We start from the raw sequence: 17,811 nt of genomic DNA, 5'->3' as shown, positions 1-17,811 counted from the left end.
TTCCTTTATTGGGAATTGGAGGATGTTGCTGAGTAATTCTAATAGAATCATTCTAATATTCCCCATAATAATGGTCATTCCCCATAGAAGCTTGGATTCAACTTCCCAAGAGAGGCAGGGTGTTGACTGACACTCCACTTAATGACCAGTTCTACTCATGGACCTATCGACTATTTTGGTAGAGGTTTGCAACATCTCATGATCGCAAACAGCATGTTAACTACAGACTCAAGTTTGAACCCGACTGGGTGTCCCTGCTAGGATTAATGCCTCTAAAATGTATCTCCATGCCTGGGGAATACGGGAAACCCAGGCTCTGTATTCCAGTCAGGAAGTGTAGTTTCTCAGACGGCAGATTCTGACGTCAGGAAAATTGTAAATCAGCACTTACGAGAGGGGAACTTGCTGATGTTGTTCGAGACCCGAATCAGCATGCGGGCCCCTTTTAGGTGGTCCCCTCGTTTGACATGAATCTGGAGAGAAAACAGCACCCTGAGGATTACTAAGCATCAAGCATGCTTTAACAACGGAGATTAATACAAGGCTGTTACCAATTCACACTGTGGAATAATAATGAATTTCAAAACTAGCTTTATGGTAATGTAGTCTTAACTCTTTTGAAGTTATCAGTGTGAATCACCCCAGGCTTTTATCACTGAAACAATAACCGACTCTTGAATGTACAAAGAGTGAGAATAGGACAATTTCAAGCCTGAGGCACTATAATCAATGGAGAGAAATCATTGTGATAAGGCTCATTTAACGCAGGAACTGTAAATTCCAACACAGAGGAGGGGAAAATAGAAAAAAAGGACAATCAACAAGACCTGCGGACAGAAAAGAAGGAGACCAGTAGGTTTCTGACTCTGTAACAAAATGAACAAAACCACTAAATACGTTAAAGAGAAATACTGGGAAAAGCAGCGTTAAGCAGAAGCACAGGGAAAGTATTGATTTATTTCAGATCATCCTCATTAAACCCTGCAGTTCACACAGATGTATTGAGGTGAAGAGATCCTTCTTCATAACGCCAGTAGTTTTCATTAGGTTTTAAAACATGTACAGTATTTTATTACTCCTGTCCTGTGACAGGGCCACCCCGGGCTGCCAATGAATGCTATACAATGCATTGAGATCACGCTCAGCATGAAAAGGTGCCAAATAATTCCAAGCTGACTGATGCTACACGCTGTCGACATCTCCGGATTTACAAATTTCACTTGGCGGCAAATTGTTTTAATGCTGCATTAACTAGGGGAAGATCAAATACATGAATCTCACAGCCCATACACCATGGTTTTTTAAATCCCTTCCACATAAAACTGCTTCACTGATTCAGAAAACCCAGCTGTCATAGTTGTGGTTTTTAAAAAGGACACACAGTGAAGGAAGCATAACCTTTTATCCTCAAGCACGCTTACTTGACACAATTTTGCTCACCTTGTCAATCAGTGATACACTAGGTTCATACAGGTGTGAGCCTGGTCAGTACCTGGATGGGAGACCTCCTGGGGAAGCCAAGATTGCTGCTGGAAGAGGTGTTAGTGGGGCCAGCAGGGGGCGCTCACCCTGCAGTCTGCGTGGGTCCTAATACCCCAGTATAGTGACGGGGACTCTATACTGTAAAAAGGCGCCGTCCTTTGAATGAGATGTAAAACCAAGGTCCCGACTCTCCTTGGTCATTAAAAATCCCGGGGGTGTTTCTTGAAAAGAGTAGGGGTGTTACCCCAGTGTCCTGGCCAAATTTCCCCCTGGCCTTTACCAATTATGCCCTCCTAATAATCCCCAAATATGAATTGGTTTCATTATTCTGTTCTCCTCCCCACTAATAGCTGGTGTGTGGTGAGCATACTGGTGCACTATGGCTGCCGTCACATCATCCAGGTGGGGCTACACACAGCGCTTTGTGTCCAGGAAAGCACTAAGAAGTGTAAGAAATTATTATCATCATCCTAGTATGAGCAGGTGATGTTGAGAATACCTTGACTAGTATGTAGCTGTGCAGGATCATCAGGTTGGTAGCCATCTCAGCTGGGATCTTGATCTTCTGGGTCTGCAGCTCTGTGTACATGCTGAAGAGCACGTCATGGGCGTTCCTGTAGTTACCTGGAGCACAGACAGACACGTGTGTACAGGGGGCTGCTGCAGGTCAGCCTTTAACATAAAAGTATCTTCCACTGTCTTCCTGAGGCAAAAACAGTGAACAATGTGACAATTTCTTCTCTGCAATATGAGCGAATTCCATGATACTCATGATTGTAGAATTTGTCAAATGTTTTCACTTCCAGAAAAAACAATCTCAAGGTTTAAAGAAGTTTTAAGAGGAACTATTACATCAACACAGAGAGTAGTCGGTTTTTAGAAGAAATCTCCTGTGTCCTTTGGTATAACACACCACACATACCAGCAGACTGTTCCTCTCTGGCAATTATAATGGCTGTTCTGGCTGCTTCTCTGTACTGCTTAAGAGCCATGTACAACCGGAACAGATACTTGGCATCCTGAAAAGAATAGGAAAAAGTACAGTATATACAGTATATTAAACAGGCTGCTCATTTATGCCTTAAAATATCTATATTAAAATGACATAAGCAATTCAACAGCTTAATAATCACAGAACACACAACCAACAGAGATGTTCCCCTTCACTGAATGGAAAACTATGAATATCTAAAGATAGTTAATCCTCCTTTGATATATAGTCTGTTTCATTTCTCAAATAATATTGCAAGAAATAAACAGCTGAAAAAAGTGAAAACTCTCTGAAGCCTGGGTTAGGATTCTAGATTTCTTATTCTCTCTTAAACTGAGATTCAGCAGTTACTAATGGTTAATGGTTGTATATAGAGAAAAAATGAAACTTTTTTTTAGTATATTTAGTACATTAGTAGTATTTTTAGTAAATTTAGTATATCTTTTCCAAATTCTGGAAGCTTGTAATTAGGAATTACTACTGTAAATTGCACTGAGTAAAAACACATAACAGGTAGGATTTCAGGCACTAGAGGCTGAAACACACACACAAACACATTCTGTAAAGCATTAAATCTCCCCATGTTTACCAGACTGCAGACCAGACCAGACCAGAGAGCTAAGATCCCAGTGAAGTTCAGATTCTTGCTAACACTGTCAGCTTTAGCACAAAACCCCAGATGAGCAGGTATGGAATTCTTGTGTTGTAATTACTCACAGAGAGAGACTAGGAACACAGCACAGTGAAAGATGGATGATAAGCAGCAGGAGAAACAAATAAACCAGAGTCAGATTCATGGGAAAAGCCACAAAGCAAAACAAATCATGGTTTCAAAATGAATCTCTGATCTAACAGATCTACACAGCACTTTTAGGAATACAACCTCATTGTTAGTGGTCAGCTTCATTGTGATCACTAGTCTTATGAAAGAGACGTGTCTTGTATTGAGAGGTGTTTCGGAAGTTGCAGACAGGTTTAAACATATATGCAATAAAGAGTTGCATTATATCGATCACATGCGTCCTCAAACAGAACAAACACAGGTACATGTTAAATTCTATAATTTAAGAAACCAAGCTCCTCAGATCCACGATGGGGCTGTTAAAAGTGTTAAGCAATCTTTTTGCTTTTTTGTTTGATAAAACCAAAAATGGAAACAGCGAGGATGTCCTCTCATCCTCTCTGTATATTTCTGAACCGCAACCCCAGAAACAGAACTCCAGGGACCTCTGCTGCATTACAGAGTCTCTTGGGCTGAGGAAGGCTATTGCTACTGCAGGTAACAGAAAAGCTGCTCTCGTTCACACCAGGATGAAGACATCCCAAGAAAACAGCAGCTCAGGTCACAGAAGGCGTGATGCGTACCTTGGGCATTCCGTCACTCTCTCCCATCAAGTAATCGATCAGCTGATTAGTGAGAGCTTCATCCTTGGCTTGTCCGACCTGTGTAGTAACCATCACCTTCATCAACAGCAGAACAAAACGCACAGCGTATCCATTTTATCTTAAAATACTGATTCATGGAATACCGAGATATAAGATTTCAAATTAATTTAAAGCTAAAACTAATGGCAACAGATTTGTGCATCAATCAGTACTTAGAGAGTGTATAAGAGCCACAAGGCAGCTTGCAGTTCAAAATCTCTCCATGTCGCCCTGTCCTCTGAGACTGTCCAGTTGCAGAGGGAACCTTACTGTTTCTATGGCCATTTCAATCGCTAGGTTATCATCTGTATTGGGACACTTCAGGAAGTGCTTCAGGGCCTAAAATAGAGAGCAGAGAAATGTGAACAATTTCAATGTGTCTCAAGACCTGCACTGGTTACATTATTTTTTTTCAGAGAATTTCAGACCCTCAGCATGTAGAGTGTACAGAATTCAAATTCCCTTTCCTTTCCTACTTCTGCATTTTCTCCCACAATTCGAGTTCATCTTGGAGTCTCTCTTTCCCCTTCCCTGCTCCCATGGATCCAGTGATGAGAGTGAATCTTAGGATATACTATGGCTGCTGAACACGTGAAACAAACTTGTAATGTTGACACTATTGAGAATCACAGTGACAATGTTGACACTACTGACAATCCTTACATAAGTAAGGATTAACAAACGATGCTACTGGAACTTTGGTGTATCTGTGGAAGACTGTGAAATAATTCCTAGTAAAGACTGTGCTGTAAATGGTGTACTGAACATAAATACTTAATTTAATTAATGTAATCCCGAGCTAGGACTGTTTTCAAAAATGTATGAATAATAGTCAACATTTTTTGGCCCTTGTACATGAACTTTACAAAACACAAGAATGCTATGCCCAGAACACTGCCAAAAAATAATGGCACTGGGACAAACTGTCATTCTTTTGCGACTGTTCTGTTTTCAAGACTAATTTCTATAAAATATCTCAATTGTACAGACAGACGCCTAATGCTTCCAGTTTAATGAATTCAGTTAGATGCTTCACAGAGTTATGCTCTGTGCTGTGCTGTTCTTATGGGATCCAAGAGAGCTTTACGGAGCCTCACTGAATGTGAGCACATACTGTATGTCGGGGAAGTGATCGGTGGGCTCCAGCACTCACCCTGGCATGTTGCCCACACAGCTGAAAGAACTTCCCAGCTTGCAGGTGCTTCTTTTCTCCTTCAAAGTACAGAGCAATGCTCTGATAATCCTCCATAGTAGCGTCAGACCCTGCAACACATCGTCACAGACTGAAATTCTTGACAAACTGCAAGACTTCCACAGACCGAGTATACATGTATACCGTATTTAAAACCACTGTTTAATTTTACAAACCTTTGTACAAAAACTGCATATAAGACAATGTTTGAAACCATTTGAAGAGAAAAAATTGGCACCCTGTTGCATTGGTTTGACAGTATGACTGGAAAGCAAGAAAAATATATTGCTTTCTACTGAAAATACTTAAGATTCTTAAGACTTAAGAGGGAAACTGAGGTTGGCCATATTGAGAAGCTCAAATTGGAATTTAGTTGGGAGTCTTCTTTGGTGCCACAAGATATTTAATGATCACTCAGGGACACCCGTCCCTGTCCAGGATCTGAATATAAGCTCCAGATGACTCCTTTCTGCTCCACTCCACCGTTTCCCTGCTGAAACCTTGCGGCAAAAATGATCTGGGCCGCCCTGTGTCCTGACGGCTACGTGGGTCTGTATTTCCAGTTATCATGGGACAGGGCAGTGACCAAGTGATGCCAAATAAGTTGAAAGAAAAGGGAGGGAAAAGGAGGCGATTCAAACGTATTAAAAAGAAACGGAAAACCACGCCTCACTTCTAAACACCTACGCGCTGTGGGGCTTGTGATGCAGACAACTTGAAGAAAAAAGTTTTTTTTGGTTTGTAGTTTTATAAAGGAAAGGCCTCACCTATGATGTCTGCGTACACCTCCATCTGCCCATGCTGCTGAGCCAGCTGGAAGGCCTCATCGTTACACTTGGACATCACCAGAAACTGGATGGCAGAGCCGTAGTCATTTAGGCGCAGGAAAAACCTGAAGGAAACAGAAGGGCTTTGACCGAGCTGTGACTCACCCAGAGCTTCTGATTCCCAATACGTTCAGTCCAATTCCCAGAAGATTCTGCTGTTTTTTTCCCAAAATTTCCCATCTAGCCACTTTATTACATTTTCTTTGTATAACAGGATAAGATGGTTTGAATAATAAGTTCACCAATTCCAGGTTTTAAAGGGAACATTGTTAATATTATCTAGTATTTCACATAAAAGGTCTGCTTGTCAACCACGTTTGTTTCAGCTCTGGACAGCACGGTAGCTACAGCAGTTTAAAGAGGCGTTACCTAGCAACCATCTTGGCCCCATCAATGGACTGCATTTCCCTGACGATGCGCACCGCCTCCTCCGGGTTGTTCAGGTGGTCCAGCTGAATCCGGATGACATTGTCCCAGTCCTTCGCATTCTCATAAGCTATTGCGGCCTCCTTAAACCTTGACCAAAACATACGTCACCCCGTCGGGATGTGAACTGAGGTACTGCGCATGGCTGGTGAAACAGTGCAACTTCTTTATAAGATTTCTATCATAGTGGCTAACATTTTCCTTGCATAAGCCATGAGTTTTATTGGCTGCATGAAGTCTTCCTTCTGTAAATGACAACTAAAATACTTTTACCTTTGGTTGTGACAATAGACAATAGTGCACAATAGTAGACATCAGACAATAGTCACAATAGTGACAATGCTTTGCTGTCATTGCCCTCAAAAGCCTGTGCATAACTGCTTTTCTGCAACAAATTGGTTTTTCGCATTGTAATATTTGGAAGACCCCTTGAATAAAACCACCAGTCAAATACTGCTACTGCTACCACAACTCCAGTTTTTTGATAGTGGCAAAGTGACATATTACTTTTTTCAATTAATGTATGAGTTGTTTCATAAGTTAAATCAGGAATATACTGTAGCAATATTATATATCGGCATAAGGTCTGCTTTATTGCACTACCTTAGGATTCCCTGCTTTCTTTTTGCAAGAACATGCTGATAATGTCTTTGCCCATCTCACTGGCTGCTGCTGTAGGGTTTAACAGGCTCTTTGTATGTGAGGAAATGACACTGTGCTGAACCCAACATTTACTGAGCACATTTCAGAGACACTTAATAACGACCCAGCAAGACAACAATAAAGGCCATTTGAACAAAAAGACTTACCTTGCACTAAATGGCAAAAAAGAAGCATTTTTTCATTGTCAGTTGCACACTGAGGGTAATTAATGCCCCTTGTGTCAGTGAATTCAGTACATAATGACTTTCTTCTGCAGACTTGAGCAACAATACCACCAGAGGTAATGGAAATGGATTAATTAGGAGTTGGAGAACAACGATAAAAAAGTAAAAAGAAATAGCTATTTTCACTGATATTGATGACTGACAGCGCCTTTTGGAAAAGGACAAAGCTTTCACCCTTTGAGAACCTGTTTAATGGCTAACCGGCCCTGAATGACCTCACACACAACAGGGCCAGCCCCCAGGTCCCGAATGAGATGACGTGAAAGGAAAAAGCTGAAACAAGTGACTGCTCTGAGCTTGGGGGTCACACATTTCTCTCTCTGCTCGTCAGAAGACAAAGAAAGCGAGCCCCTGGCTGGCTGGCCAGAATTTCTTTCTGCTTTGAAAGACACAAGTCCGAGCCCCCAGAAACACAGGCCTGCCAGGTTTGATTCTGAAGAGAGGTCCTGAGCTGTGTGTGACTGCAGTGCCAGTGTGTGGTAAAGAGTGAGGGCAGGGTGATATGAACTGACTGCTTTCTGAATCTCATTTGAATCTCGACTACTGAACTACAACTTTTATTTCACATTACATATGCCGGCAAAATGGGACCTAGTCTCAGAATTATATGGTATTTCCTGCAGGATAGTTATTTAAAAATACAATTACATTTACAGGGCTATTTTATTTACATACAACATATACATACATATATTCATAGCATTTACGTTTATCATTATACATTGTATTAAGTATATTGCACCAGGTAGATCTGTGATCACATCTTCAGTACTGGTTTTTGGTTTTCTTTCTGGCTATCCTCTTAATTACCTCATTGCCCTTTCATGTTCTTAAGGAGGTGGACATTTAAAGAGACCTATTAAACCTGCTGGACAGCAGCCCTTGACGACTGGAGTTGGGCACACCTGTCATAAGCATTAGATGACACATTTATCATGTTATTTGAATTGTAATATAACTACGCCTCCACGTTACATAAAATCAAATTGTTCAGCTGTGGACCTGGGGTGCTATCTGTGTGGAGTTTGTATGTTCTCCCAGCGGTTTCTACAAGATTCTCTGGTTTCCTTCCACAGTCCAAAGACACACTGGCAGGTTGACTGCAGGTTAACTGCTGGTTTTTGGGAAGACTGGCCCTTGTGTGAGTGTGTACGTGTCTGTGTGTGTCCTGTGATGGTCTAGAGTCTGTGTCCTGCCTTTCACCCACTGCATGCTGGGATAGGCTCTGGCTCCCCTGCAACCCTGAATTGGATGAGCTGTTAGAAAATGGATGGGTGGGTGGAATATTAATGACCGAATGTATATTAAAGGAATTTTAACAGAAGAATGTTAATAAAGGCCTGTGTAGAATGGAAGGAAAATAATGGAATCTGCATTATTGAATTGGAATCAGTCACCTACCTGCCATCAGCCTCTCTTGCCTTGGCGTACTGCAGGTGGATCTTGGGAGAGGACACATGAGGCAGCAGCTCTCCAACCTTGGCCCTGACAGAAAACACAACACACAGCTCTGCAGCTCCCTGGCCAGTGCTCTCCCTTACACACACTCACGTACAGACTCAACTGAGAAGCCATCACCAGACATACAGTATGACACATTACTCTGATCTGCTTGCATGGTACACAGCACAGACTCACTGTGGAAAACAGAGCAGAGGAAACTCAAAAATGCTTCTAAGTGTTGAAGCAAATATTAACATTAAAAACAACAAAAACTGTACTCAACAGTATTTGGACAGATTGATTTTTACTATTTAAATCTGGGTTGTATTGTCCCTCTGCAAGAAAAAAAGTGTGGCTATATGTAAAACCTTGGGATAAATAGTTTAGTGAATTTACAGTTTTGTAATCTTTTTCCAAAGGTTTTTTCAAAGATGTTTTTTTTTGGAAGTCCTTTAGCCTGCTGAGAATCTATACAGTATTCAGATAATATGTCATACAAAATAATGGAAATTGTATATGACAATATATTAAAATAATCAGAAGTTATAATTGGAACCTAGTAGGCTTATAAAGAAAATATCAGACAGCACTGTTGATTAAAGAGGTCAGAGACCCTGAAAGTCTCCATACAATCAAAACATGCATCTACTGAGCTGTTTATTACAGATATTCTTATTGCCAAGATTTTTACAAATGAGCAAATTTTATTACTTGGATGATGTTCAAGAAGCACTTGTCTCAATTAAAGCCTGAGTTTAATTCATCATCTTAAGTTAATTTAAAGCATAAAACATGCAAATTGGAAACCACAGTTCATTTCCTGTAGTCACTTTATGCGCATGCAAGTAAAATATTGCTTCCAATGAATCACATATCGTTTTACCACTGCTGGTCCAGACAGGCCCTAATCTTACCAGTTTTTACAGCGAATGTACACAGAAGCAGCTTTGTCGTAGTACTGCCCCTTCTCATACAGCTGAGCAGCTTCAGAAAATTGCTGCAAAACCAGAGAAAGACAGATCAGTGACGAATGATTAACTGGCTATTCAAACAACGCATCAAAATATTATTATAGCACTAAAAACACAGTGCTGCGCTTAACTGCACCTACTGTGGTCCTACATTGAGGGTTTAACTGTTATACTCCTGCATTCTACTACTTTCACAGTGATTTCTGCTACTGTGCTATTGATACCTAATCAGACCTCAGCTATATCCTTTCAATTTTTTATATCATACTGGCTATTTTCAACTTGTTGCAAACAAGCAGCCCTATATTCATTTCAATACATTATGCATAGAATAATCATATGAAGACCTACAGCACAACTGTGGGAGGTACTCAGAGATGTACAGCACATGTAACCTGAATTAAGCCGCAGAGAAGAAGGAAAAAGCTGGACTTTTCCTGTGGCTTCGGGCTCTACCTTCATGCTCTCCAGAATCGCTCCGCAGTCCTTCTTCAGCAGCCTGCTGGGGTGCTTGATGGCCTGGTTCACACCCCGGCGGATGTCTCCCATTCGGATGGACATGCGGGCCACCCCAGCAAGGCAAGCCTCGTCGTGCTCCTGGTGCTTGAAGCAGATCACAGCTCAGCTGTCTGCACAGCAGCGAGCAATAATCACAGAAGCTGCTACACTTTTACAATGCAACACTACAAAGTTTCAGTTGGGATACAGTAGCTAAGAAATATTTGATGTGCCGTACAAAAACTGAAAATATATAAGGCAGCAAGTTGTTTTCCTGCTTTGCATTCACCTTTCATTGAAATATATTGTGTAATAAATGAAAGAACTGGAAATTAAATCTACATGGAGATTGTCAGATTACAGTTTTGCCAGTAAGACAAATTTGCTTCTCAACATTTTAGAAGGAAATGTGTTTCCACAGCCACAAAGGCAAACTTAGGACGATCTTTTTGTCTTGCTAGTTTGAGGTCTCTATACAAGTCAGATGAGGCTAAACAGATGACATAACGATGGACACACAGACTGTGAAATGCCTTACCTTATTGTCCCCTGTTACTCCCTTCTCATAATGGGCCAGGGCGTTCACATAGTCACCGCTGAGAAAGGACATCACAGGAAAGAAAAAAAAACTCTCAGGATTTGTGGAAGAATTGAAACCAAAAGGTGTAAGTGTTCTACACAAGTTCCTACTTATGTAAGATGTATTGTAATATTATTGTTTTACTTGATGTACTTGATACCCAAGATGTTTTTGCAAGGGCTACAAAGTGTTATGCCTTAAGTCAGACACAACGGAGTCAATGAACTGTGTCAAAATGTGCAACGGAGACTACAGAATTGTGGAGGCCTGCTATTTATATTGTAAAGGATGAGAACGATGAAAGAAATGGATCTAGAATCATGAAGTGCACTGCTGCTATGTATGATACAGGCTGTGAGAAAGTTTATCTCTTGTGTTATGTCCTGCTTTACCAAGGGTGCTTGGATTTGAAGACAGTGAAACATTCAGCTGTACTGCAGTGACACTACTTTACAGGAGCACAGCAGTTACAATAAGTATAATGTAAAACACAGTGTGAGCTTTTTCAATAATGAGCTGAATCCCTTCAATATCACTGACATGGTTTTATTCCTGCAATCCACACCGCTGTGTCTGACTACATACATTTATGATGTACGATGTGCCCTGCCTCACTAGGGAACAACACTCAGAAGTCCAGCACACATTCAGTTCATACTCTGAGAGGGAAAGCCATCCAGAGCACCGAGACACTCAAGACTCCACCCTGTCTGAGCTAGTAAGCAGTACAGAAACAGCGATGGAAATTGTTTTAAGAAGCTCCATACATGAACTCCAGCTGAATGGCGTACTCCTTGGATATGAAGGCAATCTGGGCTGGGGCCAGTCGTTTAGCCAGCTGGAGAGCACTGTCCCAGTGCTGCAGGTCTCTTCTCATCTGCAACAGCCCAGAGGCCTCATGTCAGACATTACCCTCAGTCCAACTACGGAAAAGACATTTCCCTCTTCAAAGACAAAATGATTCCATACGGAGTTCCAGTATTTTGACCTGTCCTTTTCTCTTTGGATTTTGCATGCATCCTGCTGTTTATATAAATATACATTTCTGAATAAGATTTTTAATGTTCAGACCACCACACCAGAGCCGGAGTGCTCATCCTGGTTTCTGTAACATTAAAGTGGACTAGACTGCACACAAATTCAGTCCTGAACAGTACACAAGTGGATTGCATGGATCATGCCCCAGCAATGTTGGATAGCACATCTGGATCGAATGGATGAACTGGGGTAAAAGCAGCTCACTCAGTATGCAACAGTAGTGTTGTCAGTGGAGCCCTAAACCCACAATCTGCCAGTTGTAATCTCTCAAAGAGTTACTGTATATACTTAGCTGTGCTGCCCCACTTTTAGCTTTCCATTAGGGCAATACAAATGCGAATGATGAATCACAAACAGACATTGTACCTCCAGTGCTGCTATAGGGCAGCTTGAGGCCAGGTAGAGGTCCTGGGCCTGGTTGAAGTCATTGGTGAACATGGCCAGGTGGCCAGCCAGGAGGTTGTGATCTTCGATCCCCTGGTGAGAACAGACAGGAGCACGTGAGAAGATTCACCAACAGGCCAGCCAGCCTGACCAGGAGAATGAGGATTACTGCATGCAAGTCTACAGCAAGATCAAGGGTCCTGATTCAGGACAGTTTATGAAAAGCAAGGAGTTTTGAAATCATGGTTTGGGGTAGGCCGAAATGACTGTTGGAAGGTCAGCCCGTTTCTTTCAGAAATTTGCCAGTTATTAGTTTTCAGTGTCAGGTTTCTAGTTTTGATTTCTGGAATGGATAATGGAAATGGATATAAATGCCATAGCACATTATGAAAAATATTATGAAGCAAAAAAACAAATCATTTTCAAACAAGCAGCAGAAAATCAAGTAACCTGCAGCTGTGCTTGAACAGCTGGAGAACTCTGAGGTGTCTTGACAATCACAGAGAAACACTGCCCTCCAGTGTTTACTCTAAACACACCTCACACGACTGTGATGTCAACTCCTACACACCTGGGACTCTTCTGTATAAAAAGGCTTTGGCATACATAGCAGAATTCTGTGCTGTGGACACCCACTATTTTGACTCTATAAACTTAATTTTCATACTTTAATTTATGGAAAACAAGTCAATTGTTTAAAGATGCATTTCTCTTCAAAACTGAGAAATTCTGTGACACAGGGAAGTTCCCCGTGGTTATTAGAAAAAAAGGAAAAATGCACAACTTAAAGCCCTTTGACATGTCATGATCAGCGCACTTTAAGTGCTACATACCTTTATAATTAAAATATAACTGCTCTTGGGGCGGCATAGTGGCACAGTGGTGAGGATTCCTGCCCTACACAGGTCAATTATGGAGCTGGGGTACTGTGCTGTCTGTGTGGCGTTCGTATGTTCTTCCCAGGATCGTGTGGGTTTCCTCCACGTGCTCCCACAGCTTTTATCCCACAGTCCAACAACATCTGGTGTGAGTGTGTTTTTATGTCTATGTGTCTGCCCTGCGATAGACTGGCATCCCATCCAGGGTGTACCCTGCCGTTGCTTGTCAGGTAAGGCCCCCATGACCCAGAACAGTACAAAGACGTTGGAAGAAGTTGTCAGAAAATAATCGGATGGATATAACTGCTCTTATGGAGACATCTGCAAGACTACATGAAGCTGGAATAGCAATGGTCTCTGGCGCTCTGCTCTACACTAAACTCTGAACTTTTTACACAACGTGCACAGATTCCGTCAGAAAGAGACCCGTACTTTAATCTCCTCCAGAGACATGACCATGCCCACGTTCTTCATGGTGCGGTAGACGCGGATGCCCAGGTCCACCTCCATATGGTGCAGACAGGCTCTGCCCAGCTCGTTCCAGGCAGAGGGCTCCTTCAGGACTTTACACAGCTCCCAGGCCTCACTGAACCTGCAGAACAAAAACGCACTCTGGTGAGAGAGGCCAAAGTAAAACGTCAGAGTTTTATTTCAGTATACCAGTGGACATACAAGTGGACGAGCTAACGATGGTGCTTCCATTCTTTTCATTGTAGAAATTTCCACCAATATCCGTCATAAACTTAATCCTTTAATAACAAGATCTCTTGAATAACTGAAAAAATGCAATCTCACAATCCACACTTACTGCATTAGTTGACTGATAATACCATAAAAGAATAGTTTCAATATTAATATCTACATATTAGCTTAATTTGTGTGGCAGTGTTCAATGATACCAAGCAATGTACCCACAGAGGACTGCCTTGTACAGGCAGGCTGGACCCCAGAGAGGGAGGGAGCACGCTGGACTCCTACCTCTTGAGCATGAGGGCCTGGGTGAGAAAGTGGCTCAGCTCGCTGGGGCCGCTGTCCTTGGGGCTGCTGAGGAAGGAGTGAGTGCTCAGGACCACGGTGTTGGTCTTGCCGCTCTGTGTCTGACAGGTCAGCTCTCCGTTGTACAGCAGCAGGGGCTTGTGAGAGTACGGCAGCTTAGTTCCTCCGGCTAGGATCACTTTGGAACCTGCAGAGGAAGAAATGAGGCTCAGCCTACTCTGACTGTACTATTTTGCTTGTATACAAATTTAAAAAAAGTACAGTGGTTATTATGACCGACAACCTTGCTTTACACATCTGCAGATCAAATCTGCAATACAAATATCCTTCTTGAGCTTTTTTAACATTCTTTTTCTTATTTTTCTTACTTTAGCTTTTCACAACCTTATTCTTATTTTCTCAATTTAAGACTCATCACGCTTCAGAAAAGGGGGGATTTTCAAGGAGATATTTGGCATATGGCTGTGTATTACTTCAATCTGGATTTTTCAATTATAATAAAAGAAACATGTCTACATGACTCACTAGTATCCCTGTTCCAACGGCTTCTCAAGACATTTCCCAAAGGATGTTTGGCATGAGTCTTACTCTTTGAGTTATAAACCACTCAGAACTTTAATTTGGAACAAAGAAATGTGCATCAGCCAAATATGATACACCATCAAATGTAAGAACTCACATCAGAATAAAATTTACTTTTTTGTGCTGGTGGTGGGGTATCCATTATTCCTTTAAGAACCATTAAAATATCCAGCATTTCTGACTAAGCTAAACAGGACTTTGAGCTTGAGAGAAACTAGCCTACATAAACCAGAATGTGCCAGTGTCTTCAGCTCCAGAGATACACGTATGAGAGGGACTGAGGGTAAGTTACTACGAAATGGTACCTTGGATGGTGTCCTTGTGGAAGACATAGGTATACACTTTATCGTCATCATAGGCAATAAACACACCCTTGTCCATGGGCCAGTTTTCCCACAGAACTCCTTTGATGGTAGGAGAAAAATTGGGGATTTCAAAGACTGTATCATTCACCTAGGAAAATGAGAGGTAGGTCAGTAACCAATATGGATGGTATACACACAGTAGGCTGTATGATTCTGGTGGTTTTCAGAATAATCTACACTATCAGCTTCTAGTTCAGTCAATATTAATTATCTTCTAACAAGCGATGGTGTGTTTAATACCAGCAGATACAACCTTTGTATATATTCCAGATTACAGAATGAAAGGACAACTGGTATAATTTAAGGTGTTCAGGATATAGGAAAAATTGAACTGTTTTGTTAGCTTCAACAAAAAAATTAGTTCATTCTTACAGTCACAAAAAGCCTAATATTATGGATAACAAGCAATATAATATCATGACAAGTGAGAATCTATACATCTGACACACAGAAGAGACATGATAAAAGTAAGTCTCAGAACCCTATAGAACTCTTACAGGACAATAGATAAAACCATCACTCTTGTCATCGATGAGCACTAGTCTGGTCCCATTGGGGTCTGGGAAGATTTTCTTTATGCCCACTGGGTGTCGATATTCATTGACATACTGCCAGTCTTCAATGTAAAAACATTTAATTACACCAGTCTGGAAAATCAAAACAAATCAAGAAGATTTCTTTTATTTGATTATTTCTAATGTACTTGAAGTAAAAGCACACATTATATCTTAGTAAACCAATAATTGTTATACTATAAAAATGTTAATTTGTAATGTATAACTTTCATTGTTTTCTGATGCTAGACATTGATGATAAGGCAACTTACTACAATAAATGGATATAGGGGCTGTGTGATACTACAGATACTACTTATAAACAGCAGAATTATTATAATCCAGAGGAGTAAAACCCAGATGAAACACGGGAAAACACATTGAATATAATGTAAATCAGTAAGGAGAAAAACATAAGGAATTTGAACTAATCAAATTTACCCTGGTAAGAAAAGACTAAGACAATGATCAAATCCAAGAGGAAACACAATCTTTACTTCATCTACATTGTGGCTACAAATTACCTCAGTCTCTACATCTGATTTACTACAGATCAGCTGTTTCCTGTGGTAAAACTCTGACTATATTTGAAGATATACAGGTATCTACTGTATATTTGAAGATACACAAATACATGCCTGAACCTAAAGCCTTCTATTAATTTTTATGCATGATTGTTTTCTTATCAAATCATTCTTCAAATTGCTAACACCTTGCCAAAATGTACTTAACTGTCCATGTATTGTTATATTAAAAGAACAGAAATGAAGGTGACGGTTCAGAGGGTCTTACATCTGTTCCGTAAAAGAGGAAGTCTGCAGTCAAGGCGTGAGACAGAATGCGACACTTGTCGTCTCGTCCCGGGAAGAGACGTGTCTGCCTGTCCTCCTGGGTGTCCTGGTCTTCACTCTCAATCTGTAATACATTCTAGTCATGGTGCTGCAAATGCTACACAACAGCTGGACTTAAAGGAAAATTGTGAAAAAATAGCAACACCCAGAGTGTGAATTATGCCATGTATTCACAGCAAACAGAGAATTCCATCTGCACCCTTCAGACTCCACGAATTCGGATTCACTGATCAGAAGCAACATTTACAGTCTAAGGATTTCAAAACGTAAAACCTCTATATTTCATAGTATATACGGTACAGTACGTAGTGGATATAACGGATGGGTGCGTCATGAGATTGAAGATTGCACACCATGTTCAGGCCAGTATCAGCAGAGAAGTGACATGTGCGCTGATCACTGCCTATATTAGCCCATTCTGACTACTGGTGCTCCAGAGATGTGCAAGACTGCATGTGTGGTGTGATTTCCTCCTATACATACACACAGAGGCTTGGCATAAGCAAACAAGGTGCTAACTTGGATAAGTAAATGTGTTAATTCTGGAATCTTGCACAGCCAGGAGTTTTTCTTTGCCTTCTGTGAGCCATGACCTTACACACTGTGTGGATGAGACAACCGATTCCAGTGAGGGTTACTACAACCCAAACTGGAACTAATCCTGGCAGGTCCTGAGTCTCTTTACAGACTGTTGTAGTTGGTTGGTCTAGCGTAACTCATAGAATCTCAATGAAAGAAACATTTTGTTTTGGTTTGTAATTCAGGTCGATGGATCGCCATAGCTAAGTGACTGCGAAGAAGCTATCACTTCTGTCCAATACCTCTGATCTTTTTAAGAGGACTTGTGTCAGTTTGCATCTGTACTTGCAAACACAGTAATACATACAAATTTAAGTGCTGGCATCAGTTATAGCATTTATATAACTAAATGCTTTTGAAAGACATTACAATTTAGGAATCAGAAGCTTTTCTTTCACTTTCTTAGCCTCTTTGATTCTCGATAAATTTTTGTGCACATTTATGAAAGCAGGATATATTTGAGTTTAGGTATACAGTACCATAAATTTCTTCTTTTACCAAAAATGAATCTTTTAAATACACAGAATGTTTAGAGTCATGTCATAATTAACAGTCAATAGTACTAATAACCAATGAAGTGCTCCATTGCTAAAAACAGTGAGACCAAATACGCCATAAACTAATTTCATTTCAGAGTTATATTTGATAGGGATCTTGAGAAACAACCCAGAGGCATTCTGATTTGACAGTCTTACTTTTTCTACCTCTATGAGTTATTCCCTGACCTTCTGAAAACCTCTAAAAAATTAATTTCCTGGGCTGCTGGGAAAAGAGCAACTCGAAATAGAGGATGAAACTCCTAAGGCTTTTTAACATCACTGCTCTCCCTAATATTACACTTCCTGCACTGTACCTGTTCAAC

General features: G+C 40.9%; 1 protein-coding gene across 1 annotated transcript in view; it reads right to left on the bottom strand.

The window, feature by feature from the left end:
• The window catches only part of wdr19 (WD repeat domain 19), a 35,649-nt gene that overhangs the window by 4,850 nt on the left and 12,988 nt on the right, over positions 1-17,811 (bottom strand). The window contains exons 14-32 of the mRNA XM_088937188.1: positions 16,312-16,434; positions 15,463-15,612; positions 14,906-15,053; positions 14,001-14,205; positions 13,455-13,614; positions 12,127-12,237; positions 11,490-11,599; positions 10,681-10,738; positions 10,101-10,247; positions 9,588-9,670; positions 8,632-8,715; positions 6,287-6,433; positions 5,858-5,982; positions 5,052-5,161; positions 4,169-4,237; positions 3,839-3,916; positions 2,405-2,501; positions 1,982-2,106; positions 392-473 (exon numbers count right to left, since the gene is read on the bottom strand). Coding sequence (XP_088793314.1) covers positions 392-473; positions 1,982-2,106; positions 2,405-2,501; positions 3,839-3,916; positions 4,169-4,237; positions 5,052-5,161; positions 5,858-5,982; positions 6,287-6,433; positions 8,632-8,715; positions 9,588-9,670; positions 10,101-10,247; positions 10,681-10,738; positions 11,490-11,599; positions 12,127-12,237; positions 13,455-13,614; positions 14,001-14,205; positions 14,906-15,053; positions 15,463-15,612; positions 16,312-16,434 — 2,212 coding nt within the window. The remainder of the gene's footprint in view (positions 1-391; positions 474-1,981; positions 2,107-2,404; positions 2,502-3,838; positions 3,917-4,168; positions 4,238-5,051; positions 5,162-5,857; positions 5,983-6,286; positions 6,434-8,631; positions 8,716-9,587; positions 9,671-10,100; positions 10,248-10,680; positions 10,739-11,489; positions 11,600-12,126; positions 12,238-13,454; positions 13,615-14,000; positions 14,206-14,905; positions 15,054-15,462; positions 15,613-16,311; positions 16,435-17,811) is intronic.

Source organism: Atractosteus spatula, chromosome 1, assembly GCF_055471065.1.
Source record: "Atractosteus spatula isolate fAtrSpa1 chromosome 1, fAtrSpa1.hap1, whole genome shotgun sequence".
Lineage (NCBI taxonomy): Eukaryota > Metazoa > Chordata > Actinopteri > Semionotiformes > Lepisosteidae > Atractosteus > Atractosteus spatula.
This window is presented reverse-complemented; position numbering and strand designations above follow the sequence as displayed.